The sequence below is a fragment of the Macaca thibetana genome, chromosome 16 (genome assembly GCF_024542745.1).
Source record: "Macaca thibetana thibetana isolate TM-01 chromosome 16, ASM2454274v1, whole genome shotgun sequence".
Lineage (NCBI taxonomy): Eukaryota > Metazoa > Chordata > Mammalia > Primates > Cercopithecidae > Macaca > Macaca thibetana.
The window spans coordinates 31,909,520-31,932,646 of NC_065593.1; the positions used below are offsets into that span (position 1 = coordinate 31,909,520).

Sequence of the window (23,127 nt, forward strand, 5' to 3'; positions counted from 1 at the left end):
GGAGAAGTAAAGCCCGCGTTTGGAGTTTACATCTCCTGATGTCTTCAACCAAAAGCTTTGAAGCTTTTTCATGTTCTTCCCGATCTCCACTGCCCAACCGGCTTCAGAGTCATCCGATGCGTGCTGGAATATCTAAAAGTTAGTGATAATTTTAATGATAATCCTGCGAAACGAAAAAGGTCTAGAGAGATTTATTTTTGTCTTCATAAAAAGAGAAAGCTTTAAAATTAGGCAAAATTAAGAGAAATCAAAGTAGCATACTTTACTAGATTCAGGAAACCACTGAGTTCAAATCGTGCCTGGGAAAAGCATCTTCCTAACACTAAATTGTGACGTCAGTTCACTTAGTGACTTACTTGTTTACATGCCAATACGAAAAGAGCAAATCTCTAACAGAAAGGATTGTGTTTTCCTTTCTGCTCAGCACCCCCTAGTCCTTGAAGCTTCAGTCAATTCAATGACTCAGCAGCACAGATAGATGCATCCCTCTTCACATTCCAGCTTGTTACACTGAAGGCAGGTTTCCAGAACAAGCTCTAGTGACAAGGAGTGAGGCATTTTCATGGATTATGGGAACTAAACCTACCATGAAGAGTCAGTGAAGAGGAGGGAGGTGGGCTAAAATAGAGTTTGTGTTGTGTGTGATGTGCGTGTCAAGATTTAGAGATTTAGAGATTAAGTAGAAAAAATTGCTGAAGTCAGACCATGTAATGACTGTACAGACATGCTCTGGGGTAGGGAGGCGCTTTATGCCTTTACAGAATGTGGAAGTGCGGGCTTATACATGCCTCTACCAAAAAGGCAATTTGAAGATACTCTCTTCTGGACCAGCACTGTCCAATAGAACTTTGTGTGATGATAGACATGTTCTGTATCTCCACTATCCAATACAGTAGCCACTAGCCTCATGTGGCTACTGAACACTTGAAATGTGGCTAGTGTAACTAAGGAAGTGAATTTAAAATTTTATTTTAGTAAATTTAGATAGCCACATATGGCTAGTGGCTACCTTACTGGACAGCACATTTCTAGACTATAATAAGTATGTGAGTTTCTTTATAGGTGTCAATTTTTCTTTCTTTTATTTCCTTTTTAGATAGGCTTCAGGCTGGAGTGCAGTGGTGCAATCATGACTCACTGAAGCCTCCACTTCCTGGGCTCAGGTGGTCCTCCCACTTCAGCTTCCCAAGTAGCTGGGACTACAGGTACGCCACCACGCCTGGCTAATTTATTATTGTTTTTATTATTATTTTCTGGGGGACGGCAGTTTCGTTCTTGTTGCCTAGGCTGGAGTGCAATGGCACAATCTCAGCCCAGTGCAGCCTCCGCCTCCCGGGTTCAAGTGATTCTCCTGCCTCAGCCTCCCGAGTAGCTGGGATTACAGACACATGCCACCACGCCCAGCTGATTTTGTATTTTTAGTAGAGACAGGGTTTCTCCATGTTGGTCAGGCTGGTCTTGAACTCCTGACCTCAGGTGATGCCCCTGCTTCGGCCTCCCAAAGTGCTGGGTTTACAGACGTGAGCCACCACACCCGGCCTTTTTATTACTATTTAAAGAGACAACGTCTCTTTAAATAATATGTTGCCCAGGCTGGTCTTGAACTCCTAGGCTCAAGCAATCCTCCTGCCTCAGCCTCCCATAGTGCTGGGATTAGAGGCATGAGTCACTGCGCCTGGCGGTGTCAACTATTTTGGATGTAGAAACATTTTAGAGGCTGTCTGCTATAAAATTACAATTTGTCTATGCCCAGGGAGGGTTTGGGTTCTCCTGACTCCCAGGTAAATAAGCAGTGCTTTCAAGCAGGGCAGCATCTACAAAGAGTGAGAGCTGATCTGATTAACACAGTAAGTAGAGGGCGGAAATTTGTACTCTGCTTAGCTTCTGATGTCTGCCTTTCCAAAAATATTCTCCTTAATTGCTTGGGCAATGACTGCTCCTTAGATTAATCAGACTTTTATGGGTCCCTCAGAATGAATAGTTGCATCTTCCATTTGTGTCATTGCCTCTGGTTAACAAATTGGCAACAGCTTTGATCTGTCAGAATTGGGGAACAGCGGTCATCAAGGCTCCCAGTCTACAGAAGTTTGATTTCAGGGTGCCATCGGGTCTTGTGGCTCACAGAGATGCGGAAGGCCTGCTTGCCTGTGCCTCTAATTCCAAATTATATGCCATTGATGGCTATAAAAATGCAAATCCCCTGAGATAAGTAAATCTTTAAGCTACTGTCCTTTAGCAGATTTGAGAGGGACACTGGACACCAGGTTTCTGGGAGAAAAGATTTCTTAAAAACAAGCAGGATAGAAGTCTCAGAACACATTTCTTCTACTGCAGAAGTTTGCCTAAGGCTTGTGCTATTTCATAAGATGTAAAGTAGCACCTTATCTGGATATCATAAGGATTAACTAGATGTTATTAAATGTAAAATACTTTGAACTTCTTTCCAAGTTTTCACAGTTCTCATAAAATGTACTTTCCAAGTAATAAAGAATTGTCACATTACAAATAAGAAAAAGAAAAAAAAAGGAAAAAGGAGAGAAAAAGCATTGCTCACCACAATTTTATTACTTAACAAAACAACAGTTAGCATCTGGATTTCTTTCTGGTCTTGATTGTATGCAAGATTTTTTAGTTTTGTTAACACAATTACAATCAAAGTATGCATACAGTTCTGTAACCTGACATCAAGCTTTTTGAGCCAGGCATTATAAAAGGGAACATTACAGCATGTCTAGGATAATTAGGTAATTTCAAATCTGTCTCTGAAATGTTTTGCCCTTAATTCAACCCTTGGGCGGTAGCAATGATGCAGTGATGAGAATTTCAAGATAAACAGCATCCTTGTTAAATGCACATCTGTTTTAACATTTGTTCTTGCAGATCTTCATGTCCCTCTGTGAGACTTGCATGTGAGTTGGGTGGTACAGGAAAGTCATGTACTTGCTCATATCTGACTGCAGTGAAACTAAATGTCAAAGGCTCAGTGGGAAAAGAAAAGGAAGGAGTGGCACCAGGTATGTTATATACCTTAACCCATTTACTCTCTTTTTTTTTTTTGAGACGGAGTCTCACTCTGTAGCCCAAGCTGGAGTGCTATGGCGCAAGTAGCTGGAACTACAGGTGCGCACCACCAAGCCCAGCTAATTTTTTGTATTTTAGTAGAGACAGGGTTTTACCATGTTGCCCAGGGTAGTCTCGAACTCCTGAGCTCAGGCGATTCACCCACCTTGGCTTCCCAAAGTGCTGGGATTACAGGTGTGAGCCACCACACCTGGCCCATTTAATCTTCATCAACCCAGTCAGGTAGGTATTACCAACCACACATTAGACATGAAGTGTTAAAAAACTGCCCGAGGTTGCATTATTATTAAATACCAGAACAGGGATTAGTGCTCAGATCTTTTCAGTACACCAGGCAGGTAAACAAGAAAGCATTTAGCTGTAGAGGGCCAGTAATGTCAACAATTCCTACTTCTTCAGTTACTTGCTCTATAAACTTTTTTTTTTGAGATGGAGTTTCACTCTTGTCACCCAAGCTGGAGTGCAATGGCACGATCTTGGCTCACTGCAACCTCCAACTCCCAGGTTCAAGCAGTTCTCCTGCCTCAGCCTCCCAAGTAGCCGGGATTACAGGTGTGACCACTGTGCCCAGCCTGCTCTATAAACTCTTAGTTTTATTTTATTTTATTATTTTATTTTTTTTTGAGATGGAGTCTCGCTCTGTTGTCCAGGCTGGAGTGCAGTGGGCCTGATCTCAGCTCACTGCAAGCTCCGCCTCCCGTGTTCACGCCATTCTCCTGCCTCAGCCTCCCGAGTAGCTGGGACTACAGGCGCCCGCCACCATGCCCGGCTAGTTTTTTGTATTTTTTAGTAGAGACGGGGTTTCACCATGTTAGCCAGGATGGTCTCGATCTCCTGACCTCGTGATCCACCCGTCTCGGCCTCCCAAAGTGCTGGGATTACAGGCTTCAGCCACCGTGCCCGGCCTAAAGTCTTAATTTTAAAATGGGTGTTTTGGCGGGGCGAGGTGGCTCGCCCCTGTAATTCTAGCACTCTGGGAGGCCGAAGCAGGGGGATCACTTGAGGTCAGGAGTTGGAGACTAGCCTGACCCAACATGGTGAAATCCTGTCTCTACTAAAGATACAAAAATTAGCTGCGCGTGGTGGTGCGCGCCTGTAATCCCAGCTACTCGGAAAGTTGAGGCAGGAGAATTGCTTGAACCAGGGAGGCAGAGGTTTCAGTCAGCTGAGATTGCACCACTGCAACTCCAGCCTGGGTGACACAGTGAGACTCCATCTCAAAAAATAAATAAATGGCTGGGCGCAGTGGCTCAGGCCTGTAATCCCAGCACTTTGGGAGGCCGAGGTGATTGGATCACCTGAGGTCAAGAGTGCGCGACCAGCCTGACCAACAAGGTGAATCCCCGTCTCTACTAAAAATATAAAAATTAGCCGGGCGTGGTGGCAGACGCCTGTAGTCCCAGCTACTTGGAAGGCTGAGACAGAAGAATTGCTTGAATCCGGGAGGCAGAGGTTGCAGTGAGCCGAGATCGCGCCATTGCACTCCACCCTGGGCAACGGAGCGAGACTCCATTTCAAAAAATAAAAATAAAAATAAAATGAGTGTTTAAAACAATTTTTTTTACAACTAGAATGTATTTGAAGAAAATAAAATTTTAAAGAGACCTTCTAAAAAAGGGTACATGAACTATTCTCCCTTCAGGAGTTAATTATCTGTGGTAGTAACTATACCAGAAATGATAAGAGACCTACCTTTAAAGACAAACAAGCTATTGAATGATGCTTTGCATAAGCTCATGCAACAAAGAAGAAAACCTGGTCTTACTGAAGGGGAGTAAATGTACAAACGCACCCAAAAACCTGGAGACTTCCCCTCTAGTTCTAAACTGCTACATGTATCATACCAAGCTACTGAATATGCAAATTAAGGTGTGCTGAATATGCTAAGAAACAGAATGTGAATGGAAAGGTAGCTGAGGTTCCCAGATTGCTTAAAAGGCAACATCTAACCTACAGTCTTGCTCATCTCCTCTTTGCTTTGCCAAATAGTAGCAAACCTGTTACAGGAAGTCAGAAGGCTCAAATTAACTCTTCACCAGACCCGAGATGTACACATCATTGTAAACAAATCCTTGATGCAGAGTGTCTCCAGCGCCCTGGAGCAGTGTCTGGCTACCTCCTGGACGCTAAATAGGGTTATCAGCTTTCATCAGAGGGCCTCTAAGCTTCTGATCCCTACATCCACCCCATCTTGCCACATGTGCTAGAAATCTTTTTCCACCCCCCAACACACACACTTCTAGTTTCCATGGAGACGCAACAGTTTACTCTTTTCCTCCAATTGTAAGCCATGGTTATTTTTAACTGGAAAACTCTGAGCCAGGTCACAGCTGGGATCTGGATGATGCAATGACGTCTATAGCCACCCTTCTCTCCCACAAACGCCTTCTTTTCCACAGTCGCTGGGGGCGGAGGCACTCCTGGGAGACTGCTCTCAAAAGCATTTTGCTTTGCATCTTCCATTTGTATCACTGGAAGTTGAAATTAAATGAAATTAAAACCCATGCCCATCTTAGATCTGACAGGTGTCCTGAATCTGAAGCTATGCACGCCCAGAACAAGGCCAAGATTTTCTTGTTGAGGTTGACAGCCAGGTGAGGTTGACATTCCTATCGCCTATCTGTGGCTAGAGCTTAGATAAATGCTTCTACCTCCACTGGAGTGGCTTTACAGCTGCAGTTTGCCCTTAAAAAGGCTAAAAAGAGGCCGGGTGCGGTGGCTCACGCCTGCAATCCCAGCACTTTTGGGAGGCCGTGGCGGGCGGATCACGAGGTCAGGAGATCAAGACCATCCTGGCTAACATGGTGAAACCCCATCTCTACTAAAAATACAAAAAATTAGCTGGGCGTGGTGGCGGGCGCCTGTAGTCAGTCCCAGCTACCTGAGAGGCTGAGGCAGGAGAATGGCGTGAACCCGGGAGGCAGAGCTTTCAGTGAGCCAAGCTGGCGCCACTGCACCCCAGCCTGGGTGACAGCTAGACTCCATCTCGGGAAAAAAAAAAAAAGACTAAAAAGAGGCTCCTACTAGGGATATTGTGTGGAAAAGCTGTTACCCCACCTCTCCAAAGCAAATAACCATGATCTCTGGGCCAGAATCCTGCTGTCTCGTCTGCTACTAAAAGTTCAAATCAGTCCATCCATCTTAGCTAGAGTCTTCAAGACATTTCTGAACTTTTTGCTCTTTTTCAATAATTTTTGGGAAAAGCAATTAAATTACCCCCAAAATTGGCCTTTTCATCTTTGACAACTTCCTAAAGATTAGAAACTGAAATAAAAACATCAGTTTTCTTATAGGGGACATCGGTTGGGCAAATGCACTATTCCCTCCCCCCGTCTAGGAGTTAGTTATCTCTGGTAGTAACTGTATCAGAAATGATTAAGAGCCCACAGCCCAAATTCCATTGTTTTTCTTTCTTTTTTTTTTTTTTTTTTTTAAGAGAGTCTTACTCTGTTGCCCAGGCTGGAGTGCAGTGTCACAATCTCGGATCACTGCAACCTCCGCCTCCCGGGTTCAAGCGATTCTCCTGCCTCAGCCTCCCAAGTAGCTGGGATTACAGGCACGCACCACCACACCCGGCTAATTTTCGTATTTTTAGTAGAGACAGGGTTTCACCATGTTGGTCAGGTTGGTCTCAAACCACTGACCTCAAGTGATCCGCCTACCTCAGCCTCTCAAAGTGCTGGGATTACAGGTGTGAGCCACCACACCTGCCCTCCACTGATTTTTAGCTTCTTAATATGTTTTTCTGTTTTAAAGGAATTCCCTAAATGATGATAATGAAGGATGGAGGGGTGAGGGAGGGATCCAAATCAATAGTTACATATTGTTTAGTATAAAGAAAGTCTTAGGTCATTGCGAACAATTTCGGAAATGGAGAGTATACTCGGCAGCTAGCTTTCCAACGATAGGAGAGAGATGTTAGAAATGTCATGAGTTGGCACTTTGCTGTCAGTTCACTGAATAAGGGTGATTCGATGGCAGCATTTCAGCATTTCTGCTTAAGAAAGTGCTAGTTTCTTAAAACAACTGTGAGGCCCTCTCCTTTCCATACTTCCTAAGATGCTGATTCTGTTAACACAACTCTGGACCAAGGCAGGATTATTATAAGCTACCTGGAAGCTTTTTGCCACCCATGGCCTCAGGGGAGACCAGACCACGATGAAAAAAGTGTTGCTTGATTAAGAACAGGAGGTTAATTCAACCAAATGATTAGTTTGGTGCCACTAAAATCCATTCCGGTGCTCTGAAGTAGAAAACAGGTGCATCAGACTCAATTATCCAGCCCAAGTCTGGGCTGGCAAAATTTAACCACAGGGTTTTCAAAGACAAGGGTAAGTACAGTGACCTTCAGGGCTACATCTGTGAAATAATTTTTTTTTTTTTGTAGTTTTCAGGGTTTCGAACCCTTTAGTGGTAACTTCCTGTGCTATCTCCATTTCCTTACTCCTACTGGCAACAGGGAAGGGGGCCTAGTACACAATGCATAACAAGCTACTCAAGTGACAAAGGAATTGTAATGGCAGATGCATGACATTCATCTTTCCCTTAAATAATGTCTCTGATTTGTAGCTTAATCAATCAAATCAAAGGGCAGTTCGACTGCAGTATACCTTAACTGCTGGAAGCCAAGGCAACAAACAATGAACAGAAAAAGAATTCCCTGCCATTAGACACAGAAACTGGTTTTCCATACCTTTCAGAAACTGTTCATTTGTTCCCCCCTCAAACGCAGCATACTAACATTTCAGTTCTGTTGCACATTTCAAAGACTGGCTACTTAGGTTCCAAATTCCCTAGTTAAAAGCTCCTCACTTTTTTTTGAGACAGAGTCTTTGTTCTGTTGCCCAGGCTGGAGTGTAGTGGCGCAATCCCAGCTCACTGCAACCTCCGCCTCCCAGGTTCAAGTGATTCTACTGCCTCAGCCTCCCTGAGGCTGGGATTATAGGCGTAAACCAGCACGCCTGGGTAATTTTTGTATGTTTAAGTAGAGACGGAGGTTCACTGTGTTGACCAGGCTGGTCTGGAGCTTCTGACCTCAAGTGATCCACCTATCTCATCCTTCCAAAGTGCTGGGATTATAGGCATGAGCCACCGGCCTAAAAGCTCTTCACTATTGTTCTCACTCCCAAATCAAGTGCCTATGTCAGCAGGACTATTACTATTCAGGCTGCTGTGACCCTGCTCTTGTTCTGTTTCACTTACATGTGGCTCAAAAGGACTAGGTATTTTTTTTTTTTTTTTTTTTGTAGAGACAGGTTCTTGCCCTGTCATTCAGGCTACAGTGGCACAATCATGACTTACTGCAGCCTTGACTACCTGGGCCCAAGCAATCCTCCTGCCTTAGCCTTCCAAGTAGCTAGGACAAAAAGTGTGAGCCACCATACCCAGCTTGCTTTTTTTTTTTTTTTTCAATGTAGAGACGGGGTCTTGCTGTGTTGTCCAGCCTGGTCTCAAACTCCTGGCTTCAAGTGATTCTCCCACTTCAGCCGCACAAAGTGCTGGGATTACAGGCATGAGCCACTGCACCCAGCCTGTGTCTGATTAAAGAGAAATCTTTTAGCTTGGCCAACTCTTCTACACAAGGCCACAGACATGGCAGTGTCCCAGTGTTCCAAAGATGGTCCTTTTTGGCAGATGTGGGAAAGGTTAGCTGCATTTGGCTAAGCATGTTGGCAAGGAAAGCAAAGCTTCCAGATCAGCAGTACCTCTTGAATCAAACTTTTATTTAAATATAATTTTTAGAAATTCAAACAAAAAGCTAGGTGCATATAAGATATAGAAAACCCTTTTGTTTTGTCAAGAATAATGCAATATATATTTAGAAGGTGTCCACAAAGGTATTCTTAAAAATGAATGGGTGAAGTTCCCCAGAATGCTGTTGAGAATACAGTACCACTGTCTACTTAAAGATGGGTGAAAAAGTGGTTTTTGGAGGGATTCTAGGCATTAAGCTTTGCAAAGTTGGGTTTACTAAAGAAATAAAACTCATACATATTTATGAGTTTTCTCAAACTGCTATGTAATTTGGCCTCTGATTCTTCAATGGAGATTTTTTCTCTTGTTACATACCTACATATTTCCTAAAGCTAGAATGACTTACAAACTGGGATTTTGTTGTTACTGATGAATGCCATTGGTTTTCTCCCTTTTCCAGCTAACCCCCAGCTGAGGAAGATTTCAATGACTGGTTGCTTAACTGAGTTCGGATTTTTAAAAGCAGGGAAAGTGAAGATAGTTAACAATAAAAGGAAAGAAACTGGGACCCAGGAAAAGATAAACTGTGAATATTTAGTATTAATTGGTATCTCAAGAGACAGAGTCTTGGTCTTTGAGCACAGAGAAGAGTCATTACATGGAAAGAGATTTGTTCTGTATTTCCCACCACTTAGAGAGAAAAATATGCATAAAACTCCAGCAGAAACTTTTAACGTTAAATTGCAATAAAAATTTCAGTAAATAAGTCTTATTCATGTCATTAAGTTTCAGGGTAAACTCTCTCTTCTGAGACAATCTGGAGAGACCTCTATCAGTGTAGTTGGTTTATGGCCAACCCTGTCTAAAAGCAAACAGGAAGGATGCAATGCTACGTATCTTTGCAAAGTTGGGTATACCAAAGAAATAATTACCCTACTTTCTAAAATCCAGTCATTTAAAACTTCGGTCTTATTTTTCTATTACTATTTTCAACCATGCCATTTTCCTCATGATTTCCCATCAGCTTTTCAGAGTTCAACTGGTTCCAAGGTTTCTGTCAGACTGTCCTACCATCCTCCCACTCCTAACTACCCAGCTGCCCCTTGTGTTCTAGCCAAATAAATCTCTTGGCACCATTGTCGTTACACCCACTGCTGCCTCCACATCATTCTCCACCCCCTGTGTGTGGAACTGTCTCCCACTTCCATCTGCCATTTTTCTCTCTTCTCTATCATATAATGGCCCCAAAAGCCCACCTCTTCCAGGAAGCCTTCCTTAATCAAGGTTAAGGACTCTTCAAACTGCAACAGACATCACCTAACACTGATGTCTAATGCATCCCAACTTTTCAGAACAGGAGTTACCTTTCAGGGATAAGAGGCAATCCCTTCACAACCAACTAGGGGTGATGGTAGTGGTAAAATGTTTTCTACGAGATATGACTATACAAAAAAAAAAGATCATTTCCACATGTCATTCTTTTTAAAAAATCAAAGCCCTCTATTTGAATTCCCTCAGGTCCTGAGAGTCTCTTTTTCATTTCTCATCCCCTAGATGAATCCCTTCCCAGCTGCATGCATATTTACAACAGTCAAAATTTGTGCAGATGCTTCCAACAAAGCACACAATATTTTAATTAGATATTTGAATGTAGAAAGATTTAAACAATCAGTCAACTATTCGATGTGATTTGTGTAGATTCTGACGAAGTTATTTCTATATACAATTTTGTTTCTAACAGAAACAAAATAACCATAAATTTGGGTTCTTATTCTGCAGAAAGGTTTGAGGACCAAGTTTTACATGTGGTGGGGCTACTCACCCTCTTATCTACTGAGTCCCATATATAAAACTGCTTTACTTCTGTTTTAAAAGCAGCTTTTATTGCAGCCTAGCCTTTCACCATTGAGAAATCAGGGTTCAAGTCTCAATCCAAGCAGAGCTGAGGTTTGTTGCATCATCTCCATCCTCAGGGGCTTGGTATCCTGGGAAACCCAGGGCAAGAACAGGGTGAGTTCAGGACACATATGACAGCAGACAGTGCAGCGTGATGGGGCGGGCATCCAACACCTTAAGTGTATTTTAGTTACCAGAATATTTGACACACCCACAAATTAAATAGCAAAACATTTTAATCAATTAATTCTAAAAATAACAGAGACATGTTATATCCGGTGCCACCTCCTCAAAAGACTACTACTGCAGATTAGACAGGCAGACTGCAAAGTACAAAGCCAGACATTAAAGTTTTTTTTTTTTTTTTTTTTTTGAAACAGAGTCTCGCTCTGTCACCCAGGCTGGAGCGCAGTAGTATGATCTCGGCTCACTGCAACCTCTGCCTCCTGGGTTCAAGCAATTCTCCTGCCTCAGCCTCCTGAGTAGCTGGGATTACAGGCGTGTGCCACCACACCTAGCTAATTTTGTATTTTTAGTACAGACGGGCTTTCACCATATTGGCCAGGCTGGTCTCGAACTCATGACCTCGTGATCCGCCCGCCTTTGCCTCCCAAAGTGCTGGGATTACAGGCGAGCCACCTCGCCTGGCCGAAGTTAAAGATGCAGTTTGGGATAAGACTATCATAAGGATATTTTCTTCCCCTTTACTCATAAAAGTTGTCAGCTTAGGCCGGGTGCAATGGCTCACACCTGTAATCCTAGCACTTTGGGAGGCTGAGGTGGGTGGATCAACTGAGGTCAGGAGTTTGAGACCAGCCTGACCAACATGACAAAACCCTGTCTCTACCAAAAAATACAAAATTAGCTAGGTGTGGTGGCGGGCACCTGTATAGTCCCCGCTTCTCGGGAGGCTGAGGCAAGAGAATCACTTGAACCCGGGAGGCAGAGGTTACAGTGAGCTGAGATCTCGCCATCACACTCCAGCCTGGACGACAAGAGCAAACTCTGTCTCAAAAAAAAAAAAAAAAAAGTCAGTTTAGAAAACCCTTAGACGAGAGCTTTCTTATGGTCTAAAACCTTTCTCTTTATTTTAAATCTATCCGCAGTGTTTCAAGGCAAGGCAGATAAGCAGCAAACTTACCTCACAATATAAGGATCTGAGCTGGACTCCTGGGACTAAAGACTGTGGTTTAGTTCTATTTCTACCAGCACTGTGAAGTGAGGTACTATGGTTCTTTTAGTTACAAGAGGTGTTAGGAATGAATGCCCACTCACATTTAATAATAGCTTATCTAGCACACAACTCTGCAGCACAATACCAACAACAGGAGTGTTTTAAAGCAGGATGGAGAAGAAAGTAGACTTAATACAACTTAAGGTTTCCTTTGTCCTTTCCCCTCTTTTCACAATGAGAATTCAGCTGAAAAACAAAACTCTCCAGAATGCCCACCCACACTGTCCTTTGACCCCACCACATTCCAAACTTCTGACTTCTGATCCCAAGCCCTCGGAGCCTCAGCCTTTAGTGATGTATCCTTCTCGGATGAGGAAATCATAGATTTTCCGGGTTTTGTTCACATCTATCTTGATGAGTGCTCTTGCCTGCGCCAGTCTTAAGCCTCCTTGCTTGTTACATTCGTTCAATAGAGCAGATTTGTATTCTAAATAGGCTCCAGGGACCAACCTCACCATCTGACAGAGCTGCAAGACATGGCAAATTTAATAAACATTAACATCTGTCATTTTTGTAATTTAATCCAGCAGGTATAGCAAAATTTTTTTTAAAGTGACATCAACCTCCAACTATTTATAGGAGCTGATGGGTGGCTGGACTACATTCCATTTAGTCTCTTCCTCTCTGGCGAGAACGCTCCCTAAGGACACACACCCAGGAAGAGAAAGCCAGGGTGTGATGCTAGAAGAGCCTTTAGCACATGCCAGCTGGCTCAGGGGCCTGGGTGTGTTAGGGTTTACAGATATGTGCTCCTGAGGAGCAGCCTGGCTCATTCAGGAGTCAAACACTAAATGCCCAGGTACAGTCCCAGCACCAATGGTCAGGGAAGAGCCACGGGGCACAGTGGGGGCAGGATGCACAGGGATTTTCAAGGGCACATCACATTGTTTTTAGTATCAGCATAAAGCAGTAGTCCCTGCTTTGGGGATTACATTTCCTACTTCAAAGGGAAAGGACATAAAGAGACCTTGCTAAGAGGACATAACTTTAACTGCTAAAAATCTAGAAAATTGCTACATTATCCAGCAATGAGGAGTCTGAGGTCACCACTATGTGAGTAAGGATAAAAAAAGCTTGACATTCCAGGCCATTCAATATTTGAATCAGGCTGGCCTATGACCTTCTTCAGCAATACATAGATACTACATACATTTCCTTCCACTCCCAAACTAATCCCTACTGTTCCTGGTGGATAAAATAAGACTAACACTACCCCTTCACTATGACCCTTCCTTATTATCTGAACTGAACTAATGATATATGGTGGGAGATGGGAAACTGATCTTGGGAATTATAAAAGAAGCATATGAGGAGCAAAAGAGGAACTCCTCCAAAAGAGGAACACACTTCAGAGATGTGACACAGTTTTCTGAAAACTCCTGATGATGATTCTTATGAGGATGGCTTTAAATTTTAGAAACAGATAAAATCAATATGAAGACATGTCTGATGATTGCAACTGGAAAAAGTAGGTCACATAATTTTTTAAATCAGGCCGGGCGCAGTGGCTCACACCTGTAATCCCAGTACTTTGGGAGGCTGAGGCAGGTGGATCACCTGAAGTCAGGAGTTCGAGACCAGCCTGGCTAACAAGACGAAACCCTGTCTCTACTAAAAATACAAAAATTAGCCGGGTGTGGTGGTGTGCGCCTGCAGTCCCAGCTACTCAGGGGCAGGAGAATGGTTTGAACCCGGGAGGCAGAGGTTGCAGTGAGCCAAGATCGCGCCACTGCACTCTAGCCTGGGTGACAGAGTGAGACTGTCTCAAAAAAATAAAAAATAGGCTGGGCGAGGTGGATCATGCCTGTAATCCCAGCACTTTGGGAGGCCAAGGCAGGTGGATCACAAGGTCAGGAGTTCAAGATCAGCCTGGCCAACATGGTGAAACCCCATCTCTACTAAAAACTACAAAAATTAGCCAGGCTGGTGGCACGTGCCTGTGGTCCCGGCTACTTGGGAAGCTGAGGCAGAAGAATCACTTGAACCTGGGAGGTGCAGGCTGCAGTGAGCCGCGATCATGTCACTACACTCCAGCCTGGGCAACAGGGCAAGTCTCCGCCTCAAAATAAATAAATAAATAAATTAATTAATTTTAAAAATCAAAATTAACATGACTATATATGACATAAAATCTTTTCCTTATGTTTATAAACATGCTCTGGAGACAATTTACAAAAATGTTGTAAATGATGATTATGTTGTTGGAATAAGTATAGAACTTTTCAAGGTAGCCATTCTAATAGGAAATACCTATTTTCATGTAAAAGTTACTTTAGGTTTACAAAAAATTAATTTTATTTACATAAAGCACTTAGTAGAGTAGCACATGGTAAGTGCTCAATAGACGATAGTTGCTATTATTATGTAATTTACATACCACATGTGCTTTCCCCAAAAGAGGAATGGTGGTAGGGTGACAAGGTAAGCAATTCTCTGAAATCTGCCACAAGCGGCTCTTTAGCTCTTGGACTTCTAGGATTCACCAGAGCTGTGCGTGTATGTTAGATGGATGAAACACAAGGGTTTGACCCTGTAATGGATTTTTAATGACAACTCAATGAATAATCAGCCCCTATTCTCTTTCCCCCAGCCCCCTCCTTTTTGTTACCTCCTTTTCTTTTTCATTCAGCTTCTCTGTGCCAGGGAGGCCAGTGAGATTCAAGGGTGGTGCACTCCGTCTACCTATAGACAGAGAAAGGAAACAGCATAGATTTAATAGGAGTGACAATTTCTCAGGTATAAAGTATTAAAAACTTCAGTGCAGCCAGGCCAGCTAGGTATAGGCTCACTATATCCAGCTTAGGAAATCCTGTCCCATTCCCTGAGGCCTGTTTAGCTAGCAACATGGGCACCCGAACATTCACTTGAAAATAAAAATGAATTACATATTCAGGGCATATGAATTACCCACAATCTGCTAAAATACACATAGTCACACATACCTTAGCATCAAATGTAACTACTCACTACAGTAGCTATCTTTTATTTATTATTATTATTATTATTATTATTATTATTATTTTTGAGACAGGGTCTCACTCTGTTGCCCAGACTGGAGTGCAGTGTTGCGATCATAGCTCACTATAGCCTCAATCTCCCTGGCTCAAGTGATCCTCCTGCCTCAGCCTCCCAACTACCTGGGAAGACAGGCATGTGCCACCATACCCGGCTATCACCTATTTCTTCCTAACCATGTAGGAGACTCTAAAATCTGATGCCCAAATATCATCCAGTTAAGAAAGGTCACACACTGCCTGCTTTGACAGCTGATGAATGGAAATAATAACTGCAGGACAGACATTCCCTAATCCTTGCCACTCGGCCAGCAGTACAAGGCAAACATGGTAATTAACCAAGTACTGTGTGCCTTCAGATCAAAGAAAGACTGTTAGGCCAGCAAAAGGCCCGTCTTTTTTATTATGTGAGGGAATATCTGTTCCTTCCAAAGTAGCCCTGTTTACCTGCAAGATCCACAAACAGGAACAATGAGCCATTATATGGCAAAGCAGGGGCTGAGGTCAACTCACATACCTGAGAAGAAACCTAAATAGGAGGTCACTGGCCAGGAGGGGAAGCTTGATGAGCAAAACTTTTTTGGTTTTGTTTTGGTTGTGTATTAGGGATTGGTGTTCAGCTGGGAATGGATAGACTGAGTTAAGCAAAGAAAATGTCTAAGTTTTATAGAGGTTGCTTTTCAAGTGGGGCAGAGAAACGGGAGGGACTGTTACAAGCTCCTCTGGTGGAAAACAGGCTTCTCTGTTATATCAACAAAAGGCATAAGGGATTATCCCAAATCCTCAAAAAGGGAGATAAAATCATTTGGTTCCTCACAAAAGTCACCAGAGGCTAGGCTACAATCAAAGATGCCAGGCTTCCAATATATAGATGCCTTAAGAACTCAGAACATAAAGGAGAGCAAGAGATCTCCTCAGCCTAAATGTAAGGGGTGAGAAAGGCTAACACCAGACTAGGAACAAACAATGAACAAGAGGCCGGGTACAGAGGTTCACACCTGTAATCCCAGCACTTTGGGAGGCTGAAGCAGGAGGATCACTTGAGCCCAGGAGTTCAAGACCAACCTGGGTGATGTAGTAAGACACTGTCTCTACCAAAAAAATATATATATATATATATCCAGGTTTGGTGGCATTCGCCCGTAGTCCCAGCTACTCTCAGGAGCTGAACTGGGAGGATCACTTAGGCCTGGGAGTTCAAGGCTGCAGTGAGCCATGATCACACACTGCACTCCAGCCTGGACAGTAGAGGGAGACCCTGTCTCACAGAAAAAGAAAAAATAAACAATGAACAAGTCAGTGCAGATGGTACAGTAAACAAAAATCTATGATGTTAGCCAGTTCATTTAATTTAATTAATTAATTAATTAATTTTTTGAGACAGTCTTACTCTGTCACCCAGGCTGAAGTGCAATGGTGCCATCTTGGCTCACTGAAACCTCTGCCTCCCAGATTCAAGCGATTCTCCTGCCTCAGTCTCTGAAGTAGCTGGGATTACATATGTGCACCACCACGCCCAGCTAATTTTTGTATTTTTTTTTTAAGGAGAGATGGGGTTTCACCATGTTGGTCAGGCTGGTCTCGAACTCCCAACCTCAGGTGATTCGCCCACCTCAGCCTCCCAAAGTGCTGGGATTACAGGCGTGAGCCACTGCACCTGGCCCAGTTCCTTCATTTTAATTAGTCAGTATTAACTTAGTTGTATTTAGATTTTGGGGGCAGAGTGTTGGCAATAAGAAACTTACAAAATAAAACTTGGATTTCACTGTCTTGGCTACTCCCCTAAAACACTACCTTTTTCTTCCTTCCATGTTAAGAAAAAATTACTTGAAGTAAAGGAATAAATGGGGGGAAAAAAAGTCCCTAAAGTGGCCAGGTGCAGTGGCTCATGCCTGTAATCCCAGCTCTTTGGGAGGCTGAGGCAGGCGGATCACCTGAGGTCAGGAGTTTGAGACCAGCCTGGCCAACCTGTCGAAACCCCATCTCTACTAAAAGTACAAAAATCATCTGGGCATAGTGGCAGGTGCTTGTAATCCCAGCTACTCAGGAGGCTGAGGCAAGAGAATCGCTTGAACCTGGAAGGCGGAGGTTGCACTGAGCCAAGATCATATCACTGCACTCCAGCCTGGGTGACAGAGCAAGACTCCATCTCTCCAAAAAAAAAAAAAAAAAAAAAAAAAAAGGCCCTAAAGTGGACAAATCTGAGACCCAGATCCTGAATCTGCTGAGACATACCTCCCCAAATTGCCAGTCATCGATTACCTATCACCAAGGATCATCAGATAGCATATGGCCTAATCTTGCTCGGTATACTAATCTCAAACTAGGACATACTCAAAGAGGTAAAAGTAAGAAATAGAAATACTTTAGGTCTCCAACTTAGAAATCCTTATGTTTCTAGCAAGTAACATGCTTCTTTGCTCATGTTATATAAAAATAAAAAGCTTAGGCTGGGCACAGTAGCTCACACCTGTAATTCCAGCACTTTGGGAAGCCGTGGTGGGTGGATCACTTGAGGTCAGTTCCAGACCAGCCTGGCCAACATGGCGAAAGTGTCTCTACCAAAAATACAAAAATTAGCCAGGCATGGTGCCACACGCCTGTAATCCCAGCTACTCGGGAGGCTGAGGCAGGAGAATCACTTGAACCCAGGAGGCAGAGGTTGCAGTGAGCTGAGATCACACCACTGCACTCCAGCCTGGGGGACAGACCAAGACTCCATCTCCAAAAATAAGTAAATAAATAAAAAATAGAAAGCTTTTAATTTATCTCCTGTGAAATAAGTCTCAAAATTCGTGGTAGACACAACTGCAGTAAACTAATTGCTCATGAACATTGGTAAAATAAGTTACCTCTCTGAAGTTCTTTTTTCCCGTCTCTATGCTCTCTATACTCTCACTCTGAGAATAGTCTCTGTCTGGCCATGAAGATTCTGAAAACATACTGATGTTTACTATTATTCTGCCTAAGCACCCTGACACCACAGAGGAAGGAAGATTGCTGGGTCACCATAACCCCTACGATGCAAACTTCACAATTAAGACTTGTTCTGGCCTGAGAAATAATTACCTGAATTCGAAGCCATTGGAATGGAAGGACTCAGGCCGGAATCACTACAACAAAGAAGAGGAATTTAAACTTAGGTCATATCAAACAAGGTGATTTCCAAAAGCCCCTGTGAGACTGGGTGCCGTTTATCAGGTAGGTCACCTTGAAGAAGTGTAACGAGACAGACTGAACTATGTTTTATAGATATCTCACTGTATTGAGCAGGAAAGCAAATCTGTTCTAAGGAAGAAAAATTCCTCAGATTTGTTAAGAAAAGCTTGTAGTCTAGAACACCACTAACACCACTCAAGGGGAAGGGATACAAACATGATTCTCCAGTGAAAATCCAGGTATGAAGAGAGAGTTGAAGTCATGGGTAGAAGGCTAGGGGAAAATTCACTCATTTTTAAAAATAAGATCAAAGTAGTAAAGTTTGATTCTAGGAGGTCAGTTGTTTCTCAAAACTATCAGTATGGCACTGGTTCTGTAAGATGGACTGCTAAAATATTTCTGAATTCTTCTAGCTACTCAATTATTATTACTCTGCCATCTAGGGTGCCCAAAAATACATGCTAAGGCCAAGGCATCCCAGAAAGAATGCCTCCTTCACCCTGGAGTAATTACTCACATGTCAGCTTGCCGGCGGAGCCACTGCTGGCAAGCGCTACTGTCTTGGATATACTGGAGAACTTCTGAGAGCATAGTGCGTTTAAGGCGCTCCTCCTCCCGTGTCTTCTTGAGGTGATCGTAGGTTCTGGCACCTGAGGGTATAGAAAACACAGTGACCACAATGACAATGCAGCAGAACTGAAGGGCTTTCTAACTGACCAAGAAACTGGTTTTGGGTTTTGTTGTTAAAGTCTATTTCCTTTGCAAAACTGCTTTCACAATTATTTCTCCAAGACCCAAGTAGATTTTCCCTAGTTTGAAATCCTTTTCTTAACACTAAGTATTAAATATTTGTATTCCTTTTCTATCTGTAAGAAATTTGGGAGAAAAAAAACAATAGAAAAGTACAAAGAAAATAAGAATTGCTCATACTTCCACCCTCAAAAAGTAACCAACTTTTACTGTAGTCGTAGTTGCTTCCTGTTTTTTCTATTTTTATAAATTTTTTCAAAGTCACACATGTGCTATAAGCATATGCCTTTCCTTTAAAAACAATTAGAATTACAAAAAAAGAGTTCTCTTTGACATGTAGTACCTCTTCTCTATATTTCTCAGAGGCAGCCAATATCAGGAAACCAAAATTAATTATCAGAGTCTCTATATGCATCTTGCTAACAGAAGAGTTGTGTGGTGTTTTCTACATGTTAAAAAAGGTTCACAGATTCCAAAATACTGCACCAGTGGGTTTCAAAATTCAAACTAGGTTCCACAGAGCCCCAGGATACCATAGGAGTATCTTAGAGGTTAATGTAAAGAGAAAGGGCACTGCCAGATACCAGCGGTCCTGGGCTCTACACATAACTTGAACCATTAAAGTTCAACCAAAGTAATTCCACTTTTATCTTATTTGTAGATTGGGGCTCCACACAAAATTTAATTTTAAAAATGGTTTCCACTGTTAAAGAACCATTATATTAGGCTGAACTTACATCCATAAGGTTATGTTGCACCCAAAGGGCTGTGTTAAGAAGTCAACTATTGCCAGGCGCGGTGGCTCAAACCTGTAATCCCAGCACTTTGGGAGGCTGAGGCGGGCGGATCACCTGAGGTCAGGAGTTCGAGATCAGCCTGACCAACATGGAGAAACCCTGTCTCTACTAAAAATATAAAAAAAAAAAAATTAGCTGGGTATAGTGGCGTGTGACTATAGTCCCAGCTACTCAGGAGGCTGAGGCAGGAGAATTGCTTGAACCTAGGAGGCGGAGGTCGTGGTGAACCAAGATGGCACCACTGAACTCCAGCCTGCGCAACAGAGCCAGACTCCATCTCAAAAAAAAAAAAAAAGAAGCCAACTATTTCTTATAGGTAGTAGGTGATAGCTGTCAATAATCACAAAGACTTCAAATAGGAAGAAGGAGGGAGTGCTAAAGATCATTCCAACAATGACAGCAAAACAATAGAAACTGCCATTTATTAAGGATTTATTGTGTGCCAGATACCGTGCTATGCTTATATGCAGTATCTCTAATTAAATCTTTACACTAAGAACCTTAGAAAATTAAAACTTGAATAGAGGCCAGGCACAGTTGCTCACACCTGTAATCCCAGCACTCTGAGAGGCCAAGGCGGGAGGACTGCTTGAGGCCAGGAGTTTGAGATCAGCCTGGGCAACATAGCAAGGCCAGTCTCTAGGGAAAAAAAGAAAGAAAAAAAGGAAAGAAAAGAAATGTAGATAGAATCACATCGCAGAGCTGGTAAACTGGAGAGCCAAAATTTATACTCAAGCTTTTTAAGTCTAGACCCAAGCTCTTAACTACTATAATACACTATCTCTTACGATCTGGTTCTAGTACTAACTAGCTCTGTAACCTCTTTATACCTTAATTTCTTCATTAAATGGAAGTAATGGTACTTTGTAAGTTTGTCATGAGAATTCAGTGACTTGATCCAAGTGAAATGGTTAGCATAGAGACTGGTACATGGTAAACATCTGATAGATGTTAGCTGCTAATAATATAATTATTGTCACTACACCAAGTAACTGGCATACAAGCACCTAGAGCCAGTTGAAGCTTCATTATTTTATAAAAATGCTAAGGCCATGTATCATTAAATTTGAAAAGGGTGACAGTCCTTTTTTTTTTTTTTTTGAAACAGAATCTCCCTCTGCTGCCCAGGCTGGAGTACAGTGGCACGATCTCAGCTCACTACAACCTCTGCTTCTCAGGTTCAAGTGATTCTTGTGCCTCAGCCTTCTGAGTAGTTGGGATTAAAGTGTGCACCACAATGCCTAATTTTTGTATTTTTAGTAGAGATGGGCTTTCACCATGTTGGTCAGGCTGGTTTCGAACTCCTGGACTCAAGTGACCCACCTGCCTTGGCCTCCCAAAGTGCTGGGATTACAGGCGTGAGAGAGTCACTGCACCTGGCCCAAGATTCTCTTTTTATAAAGAGCCTTGGCAGAATCCTAAATCTAAAGCAGCACCTCTCTTTCCTTTGTCTCATAACTTTTATTTTACCAAAGATAATCTATGTAAAGGTATTTATAGGGATTAAGTAGCCAAAACTTTACTGGAAAGATTTAAAGCATTCTGGTAAAGAATAGCTTATGTTTTAAAAAAAATTCACAACTCAGAGACTTCCTCTGTGTGTTTGGAAGACACTTGCCCTCAGGTACGGTATGTAGCTGAAGCATACTTACTACAAAAATTGGTAATGCCTGCTGTCCTGTATTCTTGGAGCCTCTTGATTTCCCTTCGGAGTTCAAATTCCACTGTTTTCCCCAAAAGGAATGAAGGAAAAAGTTACAAAAATAAAAGCAACATCAGTGAGCACTTTTGCTATTGAGCATTTTCATTAATTCTGCCTTATAAGACTAGGTAAGTTCATTTGGAGAATCCTACTTGTTGGTAACTTCTCATTAGAAATTTTACCCAAGAGCTGAGGAAAACCTACTCCAGCTGTCTTCCAGCTGCTGTCTCCAGAGGCAGCAGCTGGAACTGTCTTCTAGAAAACTTAGTGAAATGGTTGAATTCATTTGTCTACAAAAGGAACAAATTTTTTTTTTTTTTTTTTTTTTTTTTTTTTTTTTTTTGAGACAGAGTCTCGCTCTGTCCTCCAGGCTGGAGTGTAATGGCATGATCTTGGCTCACTGCAACCTCCACCTCCCAGGCTCAAGCGATTCTCCCTGCCTCAGCATCCTGAGTAGCTGGGATTACAGACATCCACCACCACACCTGGCTAATTGTTGTATTTTTAGTAGAGATGGGGTTTTGCCATATTGGCCAGGCTGGTCTCAAACTCCTGACCTCAGGTGATCCAACCACCTTGGCCTCCCAAAGTGCTGACATTACAGGAATGAGCCACCGCACCCGGCCAAATATAATTTTTTTTAACAATCAAGTTTCCCTGCTCTAACTATCTTCTGTTAAAAGTTCCACCCACATGACCAAGTTCTTTTATGAAACCTATTACTTGATGTGGCCCTGATGCAAGGGAAAGACAAAAGCTCTGTGCACAAGCCCCTGTAAGTTTCTTTACAGCTTTATTCCTATAGGAACAAAAGTGCATTGTGTTTTCCATAAACCAAAGGTTTCTGCCTCCTCTGAGCATACAGATCAGGTTGTACTGTTTGGGTTATTATGTGATAAATCATTCTAACTTGGTTGCTTTTTGAAACAGAGAATGAAGAGCCTGGACAATCCATGGGGTGTAGTTCTTTGGAGTGACACATAAACCAGGGGTGTGTCCCAAACTGGGACAGGAAGTAAAGGATCAGTCACCTGGTACAAACCAAAGAATGCCAACCAAACAAGGTGTTTAGTGAGGACAACCAACCTGGCTCAGATAAATGTCTGCAATGCTACGTAAGAAATATTTTCATGATGAGAAAAAGGGCCTTAGTAGAGTACCCTCCCAGAACTAAACTTAAGAGGCCACATACACAAATGTCGTGATGAAAGGTACAGAATAAGCCAGAGTCCATATTATTTTAACAATCTAGGCCTTACTGCCATACTAACATTTTGTTTTCTGTTTTGAAACAGGGTCTCGCTCTGTCGCTCAGGCTGGAGTGCAGTGGCATGATTTCGGCTCACGACAACCTCCGCTACCCAGGTTCAAGCAATCCTCCCACCTCAGCCTCCAAAGTAGCTGAGGCTACAGGTGTGCACTACCATGCCTGGCTAACTTTTCTATTTTTGTAGAGATGGAGTTTTACTATGTTGCCCAGATTGGTCTCGAACTCCTGGACTCAAGCGATCCTCTTGCCTCGGCCTCCCAAAGTGCTGTGATTGCGGGTGTGAGCCGCCACGCCCGGCCTCATAACAACTTTCAATTTTTTATAGTGAAAAATCAAATGGTAACTAGGTAAAGCTCTCACAGAAATACCACAGAAAGGCAAGAGAACGATGGAAGTACTATCTCCACAAGCTATCCATCTCTGTCCTCATTTTTAAAACTACTTTTAATACTAAAATATTTATGAACAAAATAAAATGATGTCTGGGATTTGCTTCAGAATAATCCAGTCGAGGGCAAGAGGGGAGAGTG

The 23,127-nt window shown here is 42.7% G+C and overlaps 1 protein-coding gene and 1 long non-coding RNA gene across 5 annotated transcripts in view; one reads left to right on the top strand and one right to left on the bottom strand.

Moving 5' to 3' along the window:
• The first annotated feature begins 349 nt into the window (after positions 1-349).
• On the top strand, positions 350-23,055 carry LOC126939358 (uncharacterized). 4 transcript variants are annotated; one of them, XR_007720362.1, is made up of 5 exons: positions 350-613; positions 1,097-1,205; positions 2,881-3,014; positions 17,890-18,120; positions 22,623-23,055. It is a non-coding gene; the product is annotated as an uncharacterized LOC126939358 (long non-coding RNA). The 4 variants fall into 4 exon arrangements; XR_007720360.1 differs by lacking the exon at positions 22,623-23,055 and having other exon boundaries at positions 353-613; positions 17,890-18,602; XR_007720363.1 differs by lacking the exon at positions 22,623-23,055 and having other exon boundaries at positions 353-520; positions 1,101-1,205; positions 17,890-18,602.
• Positions 9,435-23,127, bottom strand: part of TADA2A (transcriptional adaptor 2A) — a 556,520-nt gene continuing 542,827 nt past the window's right edge. The window contains exons 13-17 of the mRNA XM_050764615.1: positions 21,278-21,349; positions 18,596-18,728; positions 17,989-18,032; positions 14,514-14,587; positions 9,435-12,372 (exon numbers count right to left, since the gene is read on the bottom strand). Coding sequence (XP_050620572.1) covers positions 12,187-12,372; positions 14,514-14,587; positions 17,989-18,032; positions 18,596-18,728; positions 21,278-21,349 — 509 coding nt within the window. The 3' untranslated portion in view covers positions 9,435-12,186. The remainder of the gene's footprint in view (positions 12,373-14,513; positions 14,588-17,988; positions 18,033-18,595; positions 18,729-21,277; positions 21,350-23,127) is intronic.